This window comes from Apodemus sylvaticus, chromosome 8 (genome assembly GCF_947179515.1).
Source record: "Apodemus sylvaticus chromosome 8, mApoSyl1.1, whole genome shotgun sequence".
In the NCBI taxonomy this organism is placed as follows: Eukaryota; Metazoa; Chordata; class Mammalia; order Rodentia; family Muridae; genus Apodemus; species Apodemus sylvaticus.
This window is the reverse complement of record NC_067479.1, coordinates 110901560-110920994: the sequence shown is the minus strand read 5'-3', so window position 1 is coordinate 110920994 and position 19435 is coordinate 110901560. Positions and strand designations below refer to the sequence as shown.

General features: G+C 39.7%; 1 protein-coding gene across 2 annotated transcripts in view; it reads right to left on the bottom strand.

The window, feature by feature from the left end:
- Positions 1 to 772: 772 nt before the first annotated feature.
- Ptprg (protein tyrosine phosphatase receptor type G) overlaps positions 773 to 19435 on the bottom strand; it is a 680693-nt gene continuing 662030 nt past the window's right edge. For both annotated transcript variants that reach the window (XM_052190336.1, XM_052190337.1), the window contains 4 exons: positions 15555 to 15701; positions 14703 to 14845; positions 4799 to 4934; positions 773 to 4261 (listed from right to left, as the gene is read on the bottom strand). In XM_052190336.1, the coding sequence (XP_052046296.1) occupies positions 4115 to 4261; positions 4799 to 4934; positions 14703 to 14845; positions 15555 to 15701 (573 nt within the window). In that variant the 3' untranslated portion in view covers positions 773 to 4114. The remainder of the gene's footprint in view (positions 4262 to 4798; positions 4935 to 14702; positions 14846 to 15554; positions 15702 to 19435) is intronic.

The window sequence follows — 19435 nt, the reverse complement described above, 5'->3', positions numbered from 1 at the left end:
TAACACTATAATAGAATGATTTGATATAGTTTTAAACAGAAGGAAAAAAGGGAAAAAATTTCAGTTTATAAAACCCCTCCCCCCACGGAACAAATCTTTAAAAAAAAAATCACTTTTTCCAAAATGGGTCAATGTGACACATGTATTCAGTGACTAGTCATGTCTAATTGCTATTGCACTAATTTGTCAATGGAATCAAAAAGAATGCCTGACTTTGCACAATCACTACCTCAAAGGAAGAACACATGGATTCTTTTGGAATGCAAAGATGGTTCTCACTACTTCAATACACAGAAGTTCACATATCCACCACAGGGGAGGAAAACCAACAACAAAAAGAACTATGACATAGTTGAAACTAGAAAAAAATTAGCTTTATATGAAAATATAAAATTCTATGATTATATACCATAGATACAAAGCTCCCAGAAGATGCTTACTCGAGCAACAAAATATTTACAGGTTAAATGTTTTTAGCTGTTTCAAAATGAAGTTAAAGAAACTGGAGTTGACATGAGGTGGGGTTCTTTAGAAACAACAGATGCTTGCTAGTTTCAAATGTCCTAACAAAAAAGGAGTCACTACCCCAAATGTTGGAGAGTTACGACATTTTATAAAATTGACTGTCTCCTTTCCTGGAGATGTTTATTCTTTAAAACTCAAGATATTTTTCTTGAAATTAATTATCCTCTGTAGAAAATGCTTCCCTTTGCAAATATTTAACAAAAATACTAAAAACATTTTAACAGCTAAGACAAAAGTAGAGGCCAAATGTCATTATAATTTCTTTTATTAATCATTTTTGTTAACCATGCCTTCTTTCTAGAGATAAATAAAGCCAATGCTGTGTGTTAAGTGTGGACTAAGGGGAAGTACAAAGGATTACATGAATCACAGCTGCTGTGGAGGGACAAAGCAGGCATTCCCTTCATAGAGAAATGTACTGGCACCATCTGAACAGAAACTTTAGAACACTGGGGTTGAGAAGGCATTCTCCAGCATAACTGCAAAAGCTTTAACAGAACTACATTTTGATTACTTCTTCTTAAATTATGATGAGTTTGGGTTTTTTTTATATTTTTTTTTTGCTTAGAATTAGTAATGTGTATCTTTGGTCAAGTGGTATCTATATTTAATTTTAAACATAGTATATATGCATTTATGAAAAGGTCATGAGAAGGCAGTTGTGCTGTGTCATTACAAAACAATTATCATTACTCACTGGCTTCACTGGCTCTGGGGGAAAGCTACCAACACCAGACCTTCAACACCAGACCCTTTTTTCACCTTGAACACTATCTTTCTCTCTTTTTTCTTTGACTTTGCTGGACTCTTCTCTTCAACATGGGCTCTCAATGCTCATATACAGTTTAGGAGAGTCAGCAAACTAAACTGTACTTGTTCTTGTAACTTAGAAGCTAATATAATTTTATGTATATATATACATATATATACATAAAATTGTATATATATGTATATACAAGAAACATCAATGATGATATTATGGTTTAAGGTACAAAAAAACTTTTTTGGGTGTCTCTAATACATCTCTGATGTCCAGCACTTCCACCTGGTCAAATTATTATAATTCAGCTCTGTTTGGTTTGTATATTTCATTTCCCTAGAGGTAAATTCATACAACACATCTCATGGACTTTCGCATTAGCTTCAGCTATGGTTCTACCCTCCCCCCTGGCTGTAAGTAGTACTAACCTCATTATGCACTTAAGCCATGTGCTGATGTCTCAAAGAAAACAACATCTTTGGAACTCTTTGCCTCCGGAAAGATGGAAACATATTTTTGCCAATAGCAGAGAGTAGTGAAGATACATGCCGTGGTGAACATGACTGAGGACAGCTGAAGGTAACTATCATCCTCAGTAAAGGGTGTGTGGACCACTTTGGCAAAATGGGCACATAGCAACTGCGCATAGTCAGTAGGCTGGCCTCCGCAGGCTGTGGCTCAAGCCCACGGTACACACGTAGACTGCCCACAAGAAGCTTTTCACACCTGCCTTGACTGGATTTCTGCTCTACTTCTTTCTCCCATTGTTCTCTCACTTGTGTATGAGAGCCCCAGAACTGTAGAGAGTATGCAATTCCATGAATTGAATCCTGTGTAGACAGCACAGAAAGTAATACTTGCCATTTGTCTTCTAGAAAATGTTACTTTTACTAAGAGCCAATTGAGAGACTGTGAACTCCAACTAGAATGTTAATTCTGAATGGCAGAACCACGGAGCATCTAACTGAAAACTTAGCTAGTATCAGATCTGTGCACAGCAAAAAGAATCTCGGTTGATGAGGAAGCTCTTACCACAATCTGAAACCTTTTTCTTCCTTATTTCCCTCAGCTTCTAAGAGTTGTGTTTTTTATAGTCCATCCTTTGTATTGTGCAGAGGTGACCCCCCGGTGGGGCCGGGGGGTTGGTAAATCCATCTAACACAGACACTTTAGTGGACTCAGCTGAGCTGCTCACCAGTTTTGAAAGCCAGCCTCCCAGTTCTCTGTGTGTTCTCGTAGGTCAGTGTGCACACACTATCTGCATGAGCTACTGGCCTGGCCCATGCAATGAAACTCTTGGACTTCGCCTGTGACCTCCTCCTTAGCAGCTCTGGCTCTTTAGCACACAACTCAAGAACACTAAAGCCTCAATCACAGTGAGATGCTGTCCTCCTCCTCATAAAGCTTTCCGGCATAAAGAGGAAACCAATGTTGGGGGATGATTTCAATTCTGCCAGAAGTTGACTTTCAAAAAGAAACAGGAAAAGGAAGATACAGATCCTGATTAATAGCTTAGTGGTTTTTGTTTTGTTTTAAACAAACTCAAATAGAATTTCTTAATGATGCTTCCAGTTTGCCCATATGTACTGTGTGCTGAAGGCAGCTCCAGAGGCTCCAAGGACTCTTGCAGTCTTTGCATGTGTACATTTGCTTGTGAGTATCCCTATCTCTTGTCTTAACCCGGTCTAAAATGGAGATGCCATCTTTCATTCAAGAACTGGGTTTTCTCTTTAAAATTACTATTTCTTTCTCAAAGTTAGACTGATTCACCTATAGGAACTGAGTCCCAAAGATATTTCCAAGTCAATCTTAATTAGAGTATGGATGAAATTAAGAGATTTATTATGAAAATTTGGCAAAAAAAGAAGAGAACGTTGTCTATAGGTAGTGTTTATTAGATTGATATAGGAGTAGTTAGTAGGGACTTTTTAAAGACTACATTTAAATGTCAATACCTATTTTGTGGTTGTAGCTATTATGGTACTATTTACTAAAAACCTATAGTGGGATTAACTAAAGAGTGCAACAAGTAAATTGTGTAAAATAGGGCCATCTTCCCATTGTTAAAGACAGCACTGATTTTAGGGTGTAGCTACTTCAGAGAGTCAAAATGGAAATAACACACACTGTCCACATAGCTACTGTGAAATCTGTAATACAGAATGATTCTTTATTTTGACACATTTCAACTGTGAATATAACTTGGTAACTTATAAGAGATGTTCACATGAAGTAACTCTTAAGCCCTCCTAACTTCTTAGTGGATCCCCCAGCTGTTACAAATAGAACTGATGCCAACAGGCTTCTAGGGCTCAGGAACCTGCTGTCCTGCAAAAGGAAGCAGTGCCCATCCACTCCCTTAAAATAGAAGGCATACAGTATTGAACAGTGCTCCAAAAACAGCGGGGACTGAGGAAAGTACAGTGTTGCCTGCTAGGGAACTGCAGCTGCTTTAGAATAATAATAAAAACTGAGATTCACTGTCATAACAAATACCTTCACTGCACGGAACTAAAAAATAGCATGTATGTGGTCATGGAATGTCACATCAGAGTTTCTGTAGTATTAGATTATAGGCAGTAACACTGATCATATAGTGCAAACTAGGTAAAGTTGCGTTTCACTGTGTGAAATGAAGAACAGGCGCAAATGCTCAGTAGGATACCATTAAGACAGAAAATGGCAAAAAATAAATATCAAAACTTTTATCAGTGTAAAAAAGTAACTGGGTTATTGTATAACCTAGAGTCTGGCAAAAAAGGCCTCAAAAAAGTTCTGTCTTTACAAGTCTCAGAAGTTTACAAATGAAGTGCCCTTCCAGGGGTCCAGTCACACCAGAGATTCCATGCTCTCTGCAGGGTCTGATTCCTCTGCAGTTAGCACAGCACCGTTTTTGTCCCCTGTCATGGGACCATTTCCATTTTCTTTAGTGCTGACCAAACTGAGCATTGCTTTGTAGACAAACTGGTATTGTTCCTGGAAGACAAGGGGAAAGAGTAGGTTAGGCATTGTATCTAAGATGGAAAGACTACTCAAAATATACTTCTAAAACACACTCCCGAAGAGACGAGAAGAGCAGCAATTATAAGAAACTTTAAAAGCAACCACTTGAATCCTTAATCACTGAGCTCTATACTATCTTCATGTCCTGCTGGTCAGTTAGCATGGCATTTGTTCCCTAAGAAAATGGAATATACTTATTTTGCAACTGGACAACACACTACTATTAAGCAGAGGTTGTTTCTTCCCCCCACCCCTTTAACTACATTACTGGTATTTTGGGATAGACAATTCTGTGTTGGCAAGGGCTGTCTGTGAATGGTAGGGTGTTTATCAGTAGCCTTGGCCTTTATACTAAATGCCAGAGATGTCCAGTTGTGAAACCCAGTAAGTCTCCAGATACTTCCAGATGTCTCCTGCTGGACACACCCTAGTTAAGAGCCCCAGGTCTAGAGTACAAATCGGAGCCTTATCTGATGCTGTAAAGGTGTGATGTATATGCCGACTACTTACAATGTCTGTGAATACTCCAGGTCTCATAAGATTGATCATTTTTGCCACCTGGAACACATCCACAGCATTTTCATTCTCCAGCTGCTGAGACAAGGTGGTAAGGGCACACAGCATTCCTGCAGAAACTGCTCCATACCTGGGGAAGAGAAAGGAAAGGGGTGATTCCAGTCTATCAGTGGGGTGCATGTAGCAGAAGGAAACTACCACCTTGTCCGTCCTTAGGAACTAGGTGGGCTGCATTGGTGTCTATTACAGAAGACAGAAGAAATTAAAAGTTAGACAGGGGGATGTATTTAGAAGCTTACATATAGGGGAAAGGCTGGAAGAAGCTGAGGAGGAGGGTGACCCTATAGGAAGACCTGCAGTCTCAACTAACCAGGGCCCCTGGGATCTCTTAGACACTAAGCCACCAACCAAGCAACATACACTAACTGATAGGAGGCCCCCAACACATATACAGCAGAGGACTGCTTGGTCTGGCCTCTGTGGGAGAAGATGCACCTAACCTTTGAGAGACTTGAGGCCCCGGGGAGTGGGGAGGCCCAGCATAGGGTGTGGGGGGGTGGGGATATCCTCTTGGAGACAGGGGTGAGGAGGAATGGGATGAGGAATTGTGGGAAGGCAGACCAGGGTGGCAGGTAACAACTAGACTGTAAAAATTACAAGTAATAAAAAAGTATAGTTCATTAAAAAATACATTGTTTTTGAATATAAAATCTGCCAAACTGCTCCAATAGAAACTCAGCTTGATACCTACTCAGAAACAAAAGGTTCAAAAACAGACTTGGAAAGATTACAGCTTTGGTATTGGGTAAGAACCTACCTGGGAAGATTATGAGCAGGTAGCAGTATTAGACAGGTATTGTAATACACATGGGTAATACAATAGGTGGGGGAAAAAGCCAACCCAATATGAGTATCTTGACTATTTATTTCCTATCAGATAAATAGAAAGTGCTACAGGGCCCTCATTTCCCAACATTCTTAAACATACAAAATGTCCATTCTGTTGTGACCCTAGCCTTTGACAGCAGAGGCTTCTCTCCAACCATCAGGCAGATAAACTGTACTTTAAAAACATCTCACTGTATAATGAATGATGTTTTGGCTAACCACAGGCTACACTTAGGATGTTCCTGTAAGGTTACAATGCAGCTGGGAATTCCTATTGCCAGTGATGACATAACACAGAAGCATCCTGGTGTAGCAGCACCTCTGTTTGTGGTAATGCTGGTTTCAGCAGGCTACTCTGACATCATTCATAGCCAGTTAAAGCAGTAGAGTCCCACTACAGCATGCAAGAGGTGGCCACACCCACACTGTGATGTACGACAGGGTAGCCAAGTGGTGAGTTTCTAAGAGCTTATGTATGTTACCCAAAACAAGTCAGAACTTGTAAAACTTATTTCACATTATATTTTTAAGTTTCAAAGGTAGCCCTCCTTCAAATTGATTGCTACCTGGTCAAGATACTAATTTCTCTTCATTTTAAAATGTAAAAGCCTTTGTGAAGCTGATGGGTGATTTCCCTGAGTGTGAAGAAAGGTCTTAATATGGTTTTTTTTTGACCATCTGTATTTACTTTTCTGAGCTTCTTGCACTAATAAGCTTTGGGTAACATGTTAGGTATGTTGCTTCCACATGGTTTTATGAATGACTTTATAGTGTTCCTAGTACATGTTTCAAGAGTTTCTCCTCTTCTCCAGCTTTTATAAACATTGTTTATGATCATTTTTGTTTCCCTGGAATACTGTGCAGTTTAAATGTAAATAAAGGTTACCTTTGATTTGGGGAAAGGAGATTGCTTTTGAGAATGCTGTCTGTAGCACAGTGATTTTAAAGATTTTCTTTTATACCTTCTAATCCACGTTTGTCATGTTTCAAGAACAGGTTATAAACATGTACTGTTGCTATAGCCCCAAACCCATACACTGCACATTTTCATTTCATATTCTTCTCAGAACACCTATAAACCTCTACTTAATACTATCCCATTTTATAAGGATTTTGGAATCAGACTATCAAGGAACAGAAGATGTTAGGATGTTTACGACTTTGCATGAATATGCAGAGGAGTTGGAGGAAAGGCCTGTCTTTCCAGCTTTTCAGTTTCCCTTTTCACAACACCATGCCTTTTCTTCACTTATTCAGGTCTTCTGGATTTGGTGTTTCTTTTAGATCCCCACACACTGTATTTTTGATTAATTCCTAAGTTCACAGAGCTCTGCTGCTTCTCCAAATGGCCGCTTCTTGTGGCACTCTCTGCCTTCAGTTGATGTATAGAGAAGCAACTGATGCTGACTTGGTGAACTGGTATACAGGCACACGGCACAACTCTTGAAACTCTAGTCATCTGTAGGTTCCCTGGGCAGTGGGCATATGATGTGAGCATTGCCTCTTTATGTTTTATCCTTAGTTTTGTGTTTGCTACCTCAGTTAGACCCTGAATTGATTAATATGCCAGCACTGGAAGCAGGCATGCTTTTTATGGTCAAGCTACCAGAGATCTGAATAAACAGATCTCTAGTAAACAATATCTGGTTAAGAATGGTGGCTTATTTTCCTTGTTTTGCTTGCAGAGGGCACTGGTGGGGTATGAATGGATGCTAGCTTATTCCATTATTTATTATGGAGGTTTTCTACTGATTTTTTATCAATCTATTGATTTTTTTTTAAAAAAAGTCTCTTTGAAAATGTCTTGAGTTCATACATTTTGGTACTAGTTATATGATTGCTAGGATAAAGTGCATTTTCTCATACTATGCAACTTTATATTCTAGATTTTATTGGACAGTATTTCACTCCTGGTTTTTAAAATATATAGGACTAGCCTGTACACTGCAATTCCGGTGCTAGCCTTCTCTGCTTAAGTTGTCCATGCTCCCTAACCTCACTATCACTGTTACTGTTTCAGTGTTGTTCATGGAGAGCTTTGGGGCCCAGGCCCTTGGAGCGCTGGCTCCCCCCCTTACTTCCTGGTGATCACTCTCTTCTAGATAACCACACACACACACTGAGGTAATCTTCCCAATGAAACTATCCTGCTGTTGTCTTCACTTGATATCAAAGATATCAAAGTGACTGGCTCCATATTCCTTTTTCTAATTGGATACTTTATGTGTTTACATTTCAAGCGTTATCCCCTTTCCTGATTTCCCCTCTGCAAACCCCTATCCCATCCTCCCTTACCCTGCTTCTAGGAGAGTGCTCCCCTACCCACTCACCCGCTCCCACCTCATAGCCCCAGCATTCCTCCTCTACACTGGGGCATCAAGCCTTTACAGGACCAAGGGCCTCCCCTCCCACTGATGCCAGATAAGACCCCTTCAATCCTTCCCCTAACTCCTCCATTGGGGTCCCTGTGCTCATTCTGATCGTTGGCTGCCAGCATCCGCATCTCTATTGGTCAGGATATGGCAGAGACTCTTAGGAGACAGCTGTATCAGGCTCCTGTCAGCAAGCAGTGTCTGGGTTTGGTGTCTGCATGTGGGATGGATCCCCAGGTGGGGAAGTCTCTGGATGCCCTTTCCTTCAGTTTCTGGTCCACTCTTTGTCCCTATATTTCCTTTAGAAAGGGTTAAAATTTTGGAGATGGGCGTGTGGACCCATCCCTCAACTGGGGTGGGGCATGTCTAACCTCTGGAGATGGTCTCTATAGGTTCACCCTCCCCTTTGAGGGATACTTCAGCTAATGTCATCCCTGTGAGGTCCTGGGAGGATCTTGATTTCCTGGCATCTGGGACTTTCTGGTTTCTACTCCCAGATCCCCATCCCCCATTGCTACACACCTCTGTTAAATTTGTTGACTCTCTGTACATCTCCTCCATCTCCTCCCATACCTGATTCAGCCCCTCTTCTCCCCTTCCTCCCAAGTCCCTCTCACCCTCTACTTCCCTTGATATATTGTTCCCCCTTCTAAGTAGGACTCAGTCCACTCTTTGGTCTTCCTTCCTCTTGAGCTTTATGTGGTTCATGAGTTGTATCGTGGGTATTCCTAGCTCTTTGCCTAATATCCACTTATCAGTGAGTACATACCGCGTGTGTTCTTTTTTGACTGAGTTACCTCACTCAGGATGATATTTTCTAGATCCATCCATTTGCCTGTGAATTTGAGGAAGTCATTGTTTTTGATAGCTGAGTAGTATTCCACTGTGTAAATGTACCACATTTTCTGTATCCATTCCTCCATTGAGGGATATCTGGGTTGTTTCCAGCTTCTATCTATTATAAATATGGCTGCTATGAACATAGTAGAACATGTGTCCTTATTACATGTTGGAGAATCTTCTGGGTATGTGTCCAGGAGTGGTAGCTGTGTTCTCAGGTAGTACTATGTCCAATTTTCTGAGGAACCACCAGACTACTTTCCAGAGTGGCTGTACCAGCTTGCAATCTCACCAACAATGGAGGAGTGTTCCTCTTTCTCCATATCCTTGCTAGCATCTGTTGTCACCTGAGTTTTTGATCTTAGCCATTCTGACTGGTGTGAGGTGGAATCTCAGGGTTGTTTTGATTTTCATTTCCCTGAAGACTAAGGATGCTGAACATTTCTTTAGGTGCTTCTTAGCCATTTGAGTTTCCTCAGTTGAGAATTCTCTGTTTAGCTCTGTTCCTCATTTTTTGATAGGATTATTTGGTTCTTTGCAGTCTAACTTCTTGAGTTCTTTGAATATATTGGCTATTAGCCCTCTATCAGATATAGGATTGGTTAAGATCTTTTCCCAGTCTGTTGGTTGCCATTCTGTCCTATTGACAGTGTCCTTTGCCTTACAGCCAGTCTGTTAGTCTATGTCTTTTAATCCATTGATGTTAAGAGATATTAAGGAATAGTGATTGTTGCTTCATGTTAGTTTTGTTGTTAGAAAAACAACAAAAGGTTGCCTCCCATCTATATCCTTTGTAGGGCTGGATTTTTAGAGAGGTATTATGTAAATTTGGTTTTGTCATGGAATATCTTGGTTTCTCCATCTATGGTAATTGAGAGTTTTGCTGGGTAAAGTAGCCTGGGCTGAAATTTGTGTTTTCTTAGTGTCTGTATGAGATCTGCCCAGGATCTTGTAGCTTTCATAGTCCCTGCTGAGAAGTCTGGTGTCATTCTGATAGGTCTGCCTTTATACTTGACCTCTTTTTCCTTATAGCTTCTAATATTCTTTCTTTGTTTTGTGTATTTGGTGTTTTGACTATTATGTCATGAGAGGAATTTCTTCTCTAGTTCAATCTATTTGGAGTTCTGGAGGCTTCTTGCATGTTTATGGACATGCCTTTCTTTAGGTTAGGGAAGTTTTCTTCTATAATTTTGTTAATATTTATTGGCCCTTTAGGTTGGGAATCTTTACTTTCTTCTATATCTATTATTCTTAGGATTGGTCTTCTCATTGTGTCCTAGATTTCTTGGATGTTTTTTTGCATTTTGTATTTTCTTTGGCTGTTGTGTTAGTGTTTTTCTATGGTATCTTCTGCACCTGAGATTCTCTCTTCTATCTCTTGTATTCTGTGGGTGATGCTTGTGTCTATGACTCCTGATCTCTTTTCAGAGTTTTCTATCTCCAGGGTTGTCTCCCTTTGTGACTTCTTTATTGTTTTTATTTCCAGTTTTAGATCCTGGATGGATTTATTCAATTCTTTCACCTGTTTGATTGTGTTTTCCTAAAATTTTTTAAGGGATTTTTGTGTTTCTTCTTTAAGAGCTTCTACCTATTTTCCTGTGTTCTCCTGTATTTCTTTAAGGGAGTCATTTATGTCCTTCTTAAAGTTAATGCTTTGATCATTTCTTTTATTTTGCAGTTTCAATCTTGATTACCTCTTTAAGCCACAAATTATTGATAAATAATTTTAAATATAAGAATTTTAGTTTCCATTAATAGGATCTAGAATATATTATTTAACTATCAATTTCTAACATAATGTGTTGTGACAAAGGAGTGTGGCTTTGTATCCCATTTTTAGTGATTTATTGAAATTCAATTTTTGGTCAACTTATATAAATAAACCATTATTTCCACAGACTGTCTCTCATGCAGTACCCTCTGGGTGCATGTGTCTGCACCAACATGAGGTAAAGCTCAGCTATTTAAGTTCTTTCCAATTGCTACTTTTCAAAAGTCTAATGGCTAGTTCATTTTTGGAACTGGATTCTTCACTGTGTCTAAAACCTTTAGCTGTTGTTCATCTTTGGGTTTTGTGTACTGCCTCTTAGACCAATTAGAGATCCCAAGTCTAGCTTCTGCTAGTTCTATGTCAGCCCCAATTCCTCCACGGTCCACAGCTTTCATTTTTAATAGCAGTGTTTTTCATTTTTATGTACTACTTTTGTTAACTGGCTTATAATGTGTTTGTAATCATTTCATCAAAGTTTCCATGAGCTCTCTAAATGTATTATTTTATGTCTGCTATGATGGCTCTGTTTTACTGTTCTTGTTTAGTCCTTTCTCATTGTCCTACCTTTGTCAGATTCTAAGTTGTACAAAGTCAATCTTTTTTTCACAGTATTTTCAAAAAGTCATCTGACTGACTTGGTTTCATAAAGCAAACAATTTAACCTTTATTTAACTTGTTCTAGTAAAATCATCAAATTTAGTAACCTCCCCCCCTTATTTTCCTAGCTCTTCGTAAAGATTAGCTCTAGCTCCTCAGGTAAGATGGCACCTAGCTAGCTAGGCAGGCAGTGTACTGAGATGTCTTCTGTCTACTGTAGAATATTGTGTGTATGCTAGCCTTTCTGTGAAGAAAATGAAGGCCATTCTTTTAAAGAACTTTATAGACTGTGTGGGATTGAATAATTGCTGAGTTTCATTTTGAACCACATGGACTGATCTTACTTACAGTTTACATTACACAAGAGTTGTATACAAACCCACTGGTTTTAGTAGTTGGCTTGACACACTTTCTCTAGTTAAAAGTAATGCTGGCTTGTGCTTTTTTTCCCCCAAAGTATTTTGTCTGTGTTGATTCTAAAATAGATGAAGGCCTGTGTCTGCTGTGCATACTCTCTATGGCCACAAAAGGTACAAATATTATGCCTTTAGCACTAGTTTGAAGATCTGGGGAAGTTGGCTGGTATTGGAAGGTACCCTGCATTGCATACCAGCAAAGGTTTAGAAAGGTAAACACCAACCCGGCTACAAACCCATCAATCTACAATTGTGACCTGCCTGCAAGATGTGCTGGTGCATTAATGGCACAAAGCTTGTGGGAATAACCAACCAATATCTTATTTAAGTTGAGGTCCACTCCATAGATGTAACCATTCCCAGCAATGCTTGGGTGTTCAGGAAGCTGAGAGTATCTAGGCCATGGACCTAGGGAAGACCAAATACTACTATTTGATCAAAGGAACTTAGCAATAAAATGATTCCTAAAGATATTCTGTGCCTTTCTCAACCATCATCAGAGAGGCTTCCTTCTGCAGATGGGAACACAGAGAGCCACAGGCAAACCATACAGAGAGTGGGAGACCTTGGAACACTTGGCCCTAAAGCAGATGTCTCCATCAAATCTCTCCCCTCAGGGCTCAGGGAACCCTGCAGAAGAGGAAGCAAAATGAGTACAAGAGTCAGAGGGATGAAAGACACCACAGAAACAAGGCCTTATAAACACAACCATGCCTGAAGAGTACACACAAACTCGGAGACCGAAGCAGCAGCATGCGCGGGGCCTGCACAGGTCTACACCAGATGGGGTCCTGGAGTTGAGAGAAGTAGATGCATGCTCCATCCCGAACCAGAAGCCAGTGCCAAGAGGCTTCTGCAAATGAAAAATTAGTCTTTGAAGGGAATCTCTGCAGAAACAAACCGCTCTGAAGGATAGGCCCTGTGGCCAGGAAAAAACTAAATGGCTTTTCAGGTTCTTTGTCTCAAAATGTGTCAGGGACATTTTTCTTTTCCTTCTTTCCCCCTAAAGTTCCTTTGTGTGTATATATTATGGCTTCTGGTTTTATGTTTCTATGAGATTCCTATGTGTATGAATGTGTAAGGCTGTGTCTGTGTGTGTTTCTCTTGCTTTTTCTTTGGCTCTTTTTTTCTGTATGTTTGTTTGGTCTATTCTAATTTGTTTTTATTTTATCATACATTCTTTTCTTTTTATTCCCCTTAGATGCCTATTTTTTCCCTAAGGAGAAACAGACTGGGTATGTTTTGGATGACAGGGGAAGTGGGAAAGAACTTAGGAAGTTGAGGGAGAAGAAATCATGATCAGAATATAACTGTATGAAAAAAAAACTAATTTTAGTAAAAATGAGAAAGGGACCATAGTGGGGAATGCCATCCAGGGTTTTGGTGCTGTTGCTGTGAAGAAGGTGGAATGTCATTTCGATTTCAGTAGGGCGGAGAGGAAAGGCTGCCCTTCAGGGAGGCGCAGTAGTGAAAAATTACAAATAAAATTAGTTTATAGCCCTGCGTGGTGTAATCCGAGTACTTGGGAGGGCAAAGCAAGAAGATTGCCATGTTGTCTGTGGGTGGCCAGCCTGGGCTTATGTACTGAGTCCTGCCTCAAACAGCATCAGTCACATCAAAACCTATGTAAACAACAAACAAACAAGCAAACAAACAAACCCAAAACCCCCAAATTCAAAATCAAATGTAAGCGTGGGGAGTGAATCAGAGCACAAAGCGGGAATGCATTTTAATTAATGAATTAAAGCACAGTCTGAGTAAGAGAGCTTCAGTGGAGTGGCGGCTGTAGAAATCAGAGGCAGGCAGTGAGGAGTGGGGGCTGGGATGAAGCTGGTTTGGAGTCTCAGGGACTTGTCTCCTGTGTCTCAGTGGATTTACTAACTCCGGGGAAACCTGACTATACTCCAGCCTTGACAGCTGCCACCTGGAAACGTGGTGTTTTTTTACAGATAGACCTAAATTTGCATTTTACCCAAGATCCCACAAGTCATGTGGCTGATTCTAGCTGACACTCAATATAAATCTACCCAGGTTCTATGCAACTTTCATCCTATGTCTACTTTCCCAAACACATAGTAAATATAAAATTATTTTCTTGTGATTCTTAACAGTTATGACTTGTGGGTGTCTCTGCAGCTGTTGGAGCAAAGGGCAGTCAATTGGCATTTATTACAGGATTTCTTACCAGCCTAACGTTTTTGTTCTCAAGACCAAGTTATAATCATGGCTAAACTTTAACTTACTTAGGAAATTTCAGCTATTAGGAATTAAAACAGAAAATGTACAACAGAAACCCATGCCTTCTTCTACTAGTCTTGAGTGACAGTTTCATAACATGTCAGGTAGCTCTTGAAATCTCTATATACTCATGACAGAGAATGTACAAGGGAGATGGTCTCGCGATACATAAATATACTGTAATATATATTATGATATGTACATATACAAGCATACATATATAAATATATGCATGCACATATATTTATAAACTTGACTTTCTTGATCTCTGGAAAGGCCTCGGAGATACAACCCACAGGGTTCTCAGACCACACTTCTGGAATTATTCAATGAAAGAAGCTGAGTTACCCAGGAAACTAGCTGTCATTATTTGGGTAAAGCATACAACCATCTGAAAAGATTATGCTGCAGACAGACATCCTGGGTGGAAACAGACTGGCCACAGAATAGAATAGGCTTGAGCAGGTGAGCACAGCATTCTGTGACTACACATAGTAAGGTTAAGGTGTGCCTGTCCCCAAGGAAGAGCTGCAAACTTTTTGGTGAAGAACAGAAGTGCAGTATTTTCCCCTTCTAGAACATACTCTCAAGGAACACTTGGAGCCCAGCAACGTTTGACCAATTAAAACACAACCACAACCCTTTTGCACATGTATGTCCACATTAGAGGTGACATGGAGTAGCTAAAGCAGAGAGAACACAGTGTTCCCTCTGCACTTTCGCATGAGTCCTGTAAGAACAGCACCCAACTCTAACATACAGGACCAGATACTCACTCATCATGAACAATGGTGGGGCCGTCCCGTGTTAAGGCCTCTTCCTTGATGACGTTGATCAGTTCGAAGGTACTGCTTATGGGGGCATCTGGGTTAGGCCATTTGGGACACTGAAAATGCCGAACTTCTAGTACGTAGTCATCCTGCAATGAACAAGACAGAATCACAGGTCTTCCTGTAATTCATATGTCTATAATCAAACGCCTGATACCCGCTCCCTAGAAAGCAGGCATCACAGGAAATTGAACAGTGCTGGGTTGCTCAGATTACACAAGACTACCTCATTAAAACATACCATACTTGTGAACAGTAGGATCTTTTTAATCAGGCAAACAACCAAACCAAACCAAAACACCTGTAAGGGACATTATGGCCCACTACCCTAACTTTGACTTATAATAGAAAAGGGAATGAGGGAGAGGCTGAGGTACCATTTAAACTGCTGATATCTTTAATCCTTCTCACAAGAAGGCCATTATTATAGTGTAAATAGTGTCTATTAAAATCTCGTCTTCATAACACATTACAAGGCTTGTTTCCAATGTCAAAGCAAGTAGCCTTTCTCTGCTATATTGAATATTATTCCATATTCATCATGGGATAATAGTTTTATCTTTAAGCCAGAAGACTTACTTGTATGTATGTTCAACCAGAGACTGTTACATCTCATCTACCCAGTTGACAAAAAGCAAATATTTGAAGGAAGCAAAACCGGAATGCATTTATTTAAAATTAAGTCTTATTCAAACAGCAGAGCCTGTTTCCAAGGAAGAGAAATCACTTTATCATTACTTAAAAGGATAATAAAGGGTCCAGGTTGGGCTGCCGTGGAGAGAATATGGTTTAAGTTACCTGTGTAGCTTCTAGGATGAAGTCATGGATGATAATTTGTTCTTCATTAGAGAGGCACAGCCTGTCTTTGCTGATAAGGGTCACAGTAAAGGCCTCACAGTTCATGGATTCTTCACGACTTGGCCAGTACACAAACTCATCTTCTGCCTTTGGAACCAAGAAAAGAAATTATTTCTTGATACTTATATCAAGGTATGTAACCAAACCTTGGTTTTTCAATTTTCTTACAAACTGACTCCTGATGTTTGCATCTCTCAAGACACTCAGGTTACCTTTTAGGTTGATTTATAGACTCACTAACTCCCCATCTAGTTATTTACAATGTCATTATAGTCTATTATAATGTGTACGTTGACAATAACCATCTCATAGGACCTCTCTCCGTAGAGCATGCTTCTCCATAGATCATGCATTGCCCCTACTTGACAGGTGTTCTGAGTTACAAGAGATGTAGCAAAACTGGCAATCATGTATAGTACTTAGTTACTATTTTACAGCTGATTTAGTTTATACTAACCCTGATTAGTAAGTGAATGTTTTAAAAATAAATTTTATTGTGTACTTTCTAAGTAAAATGCATATTATAAACAGTAAAGTTTACTACAGTCAACTAAATGAACATGTTACCACTTCACACATAATTTTTTACCTTTGTGGCAACAGCTATAATATAATTTCCTTAAGTGCTAAGTATAGTTCAGTTTTTTATAATTTCCTTAAGTGCTAAGTATAGTTCAGTTTTTTACTTATAGTTCTTAGATGCTACCTGATCTCTAGATTTATTCATTTTACATACATGCCTGTGCTTTGTGTCCCTGGGCCTATTTCCTACCCCCAATTACAATTTCTTAGTGAGGCTATGGGATGTTTTCTTCCTATGTGTGGCTTACTTAGTGTGGTGTTCTCCATTAGTGGCAAAAATTAGATCTTGTTTCTTAGGGCCAGAAAATGTGCCACGTGTGTTTACTTGGTTGTTTCTCTACTTTGTGTGTTATGTACAATGTTGCAGAAAACACTGAAGTGTAGAAATTTCACAGGGTGTTTATCTTATTTTGGGGGGGAGACGGGTGTGCCCAGCAGAGGGTTAGTGGTGTTTTATATTACTTTAGAAACCTGAATGCTATTTTCCATGTGGTTGTATTAGTCAATACTCCAATGAATAAGAGTTTTCTTTCAATTCTTTTTTTAAAGATGGAGTGTTGTTATGTGGTCCTTAAATGCTGCATACAGGGTTACAGACATGTTAGACGGCACCAGCAAGAGTTCTTATTCCTTCTTGCCAACATTTGTCATTTGTTCATTTTTTTTTAACACTAGCCACCCTAATTGGTAGGTGGTGCTATTTTATAAGAGACTTGACAGTCACACAGAGTACCTTTTTACATACCTGCTAATCATTTCTGTCGCACTTGGAGACATATTTTTGCACACTTTTTAGAGTTCTTTATACATTTTGGATGATAGCAGCTAGATATGGGATTCCTATATCTAGGAATATCTATTCCATCTGTCCTGACAAATGAGGATGTGCTCAGAGATGCCCGTGAAGTGTCTAAGTCACACTGCTACTGAGGAGGAATGGACAGCACTTTTCAGGGAGGAAGCTGTGCAGAAGTAAGCCGGCCGGCCGTCGCACAGGTGCTCTTAACAGGTAAGTTACCCCATTGGCGGCAGATTTCAAGAGGGGTAACACAGGAACCATTCAGCTTTGAAGCAGGCGAGCCTTACATGTTCATCTATTTAAAGTTTAAAACTAGAAATTCAGGCTCAGTACTTGAATTCTATCACTGAAAATTTTGGCTTCCTAAGAAAAGGTTAATCGTTGAAGACTATAAGAAATAGGATTATGATGGTGTATATATTCTTCCTCCTCCTTGTTTTCCTAATGAACTCAAATGAGAAGCTCCCATTTGCCTGAGGCATGAGGATTTTTATGAACATTTTACTGAGCATGCCTATTTACAATTGTGGAAGTCAGGAGCAATGTTCACAACAAAGAGGGCTTTGTTTAAGCTTACACTGTTGCATTAGAAATGAGCCAGCCCTCCAATGAGACTTATCACCCTTTCAAGTTTCAATATATTTTATTGCCAAGTACGTTTTTATTTTTAAAGCTCAGCAGAAGGGGAAGCAGATTAGCAATTGGGTTTAGTCTATACAAAAGAAGCCTGGAGCTGCCGTGAGTTTGCGTACGCTTTGTTCAAGGAAACGGAAGTATGGTCCTGCAAACAGATTCGGGAGTTAAGATGGCAGGACATCAGAATGGTTGCAGACATTAATTTACCTAGTATTCTGTTTATCCCATGCTTCATATCTCTGAGTCTTTATTTCCATATTTTAAAAATGAGAACAATATATGTCTATATTCTCAAAAAATATACTAGAAATAGTTTATGATCGAGTTAGTTTAAAGAAATCAAAAGCAAGAAATAAATCTACATACGTTGATTTTGGGAGAAATTATTCATTTGTTTCCTTTCCTTTTTCCTTTCCTTTCCCCTTTCCTTTCCTTTCTCCTCTCCCTTTCCCTTTCCTAGGCAGAAGCTCATGTAGCCTAGGGTAGACCTGAGCTTGTTATAAAGCTAAGGATGACCTTGAACTCCCGATCCTCCCTCCCCAAGCCCTGAGATTACAGGCTTATGTCACAACCAGTTTTATGTGGTACAGGGGATTAAACCCAGGGCTTCATGCATGCTAGGCAAGCACTAGTAAGTAAACTACAGTCCCAGCTGCAAGTACGACTTCTTAATTCAGCTGACTTGCTGTGTGTGTGTGTGTGTGTGTGTGTATATGCATGCATGTGCTCACACATATTTGTATATACACTGTATATGTCAGGTAGGGCCATGCCATTTTGTAAAGCTTCTCTGTTTTTGTTAAACTGCAAAAAATCCCTTAACAATGGTAATTTGGTTCCTAGAAGTAAAATAATTTATTTTTCTAGTTTTTTGGCCACTGTGCTCCAGGTATCCCAGTAATGGCCACCATGAGAGATCTCTAGTGACATCTGACATTCTTTAACTGACAACACCCTGGCTGACCCTAGAAATGGCCAACTTTGCATCCCCAAAGGAAACTTTGCCACCTTGCTCCACCCCTGCCCTGAGCCCTGTAATTACCTCAGCCTCTCAGAGTAAGGCAGGCCAACTCTTACAGAGAGCCCCTCTGCAGGCTTTCCCACCAAAAAAGGTCCTCAGCACTTGAAACTGCCCACTCCATTGTCTGTCTTTCCTTCTCCCTGACACATTTTATTTATTATTATTATTATTATTATTATACTTTTTTTCAGATTGTGCCTTGATAAAACAGAATGGACTTTGATTTCCTTTATAGCTGATGATAACCTCAGATTCTTGATCCTGTTGTTTCTACCTCCTGAGTTCTAGAGATGATTTAGATATGAGATTATGTAAATATAAAGGTATTGGTGATATTGGTTTTGGAATTAGAGACTAGTGACTTTTAAGTCAATTAAAAATGAAGACTGCTGTACAGTTACAGTGGTAGTAGTAGAAACACAACAAAATGATACCAGTTTTAGGCAGTCTTCCAGCGGGCTTCAGAGAGACCTGGAGATGTTGTGTTCCATATCAGTCACTGTATTGGCTCTGGAGGACTAGACCCAATCTCCTTATTGGGTTTAGTTATTCCCTAGCTTTCCTACACAAACGAATTGTGGGAAGAATCTTGCTGGCAAATGGCCTCTGTTAACTGACAGTAACAAAATACTGACTCCTCCAACAACAACAACAACAACAAAAAACCTACTTCAATCCGCAATGCCTCCCATTTCCATTTCCACACTCGGACCAGAGGGGCCCTGGGCCCCTGTGGCTAATTTGGAAGCATACACTCCTATCTTCAGCTTCCGCTTCTCAACC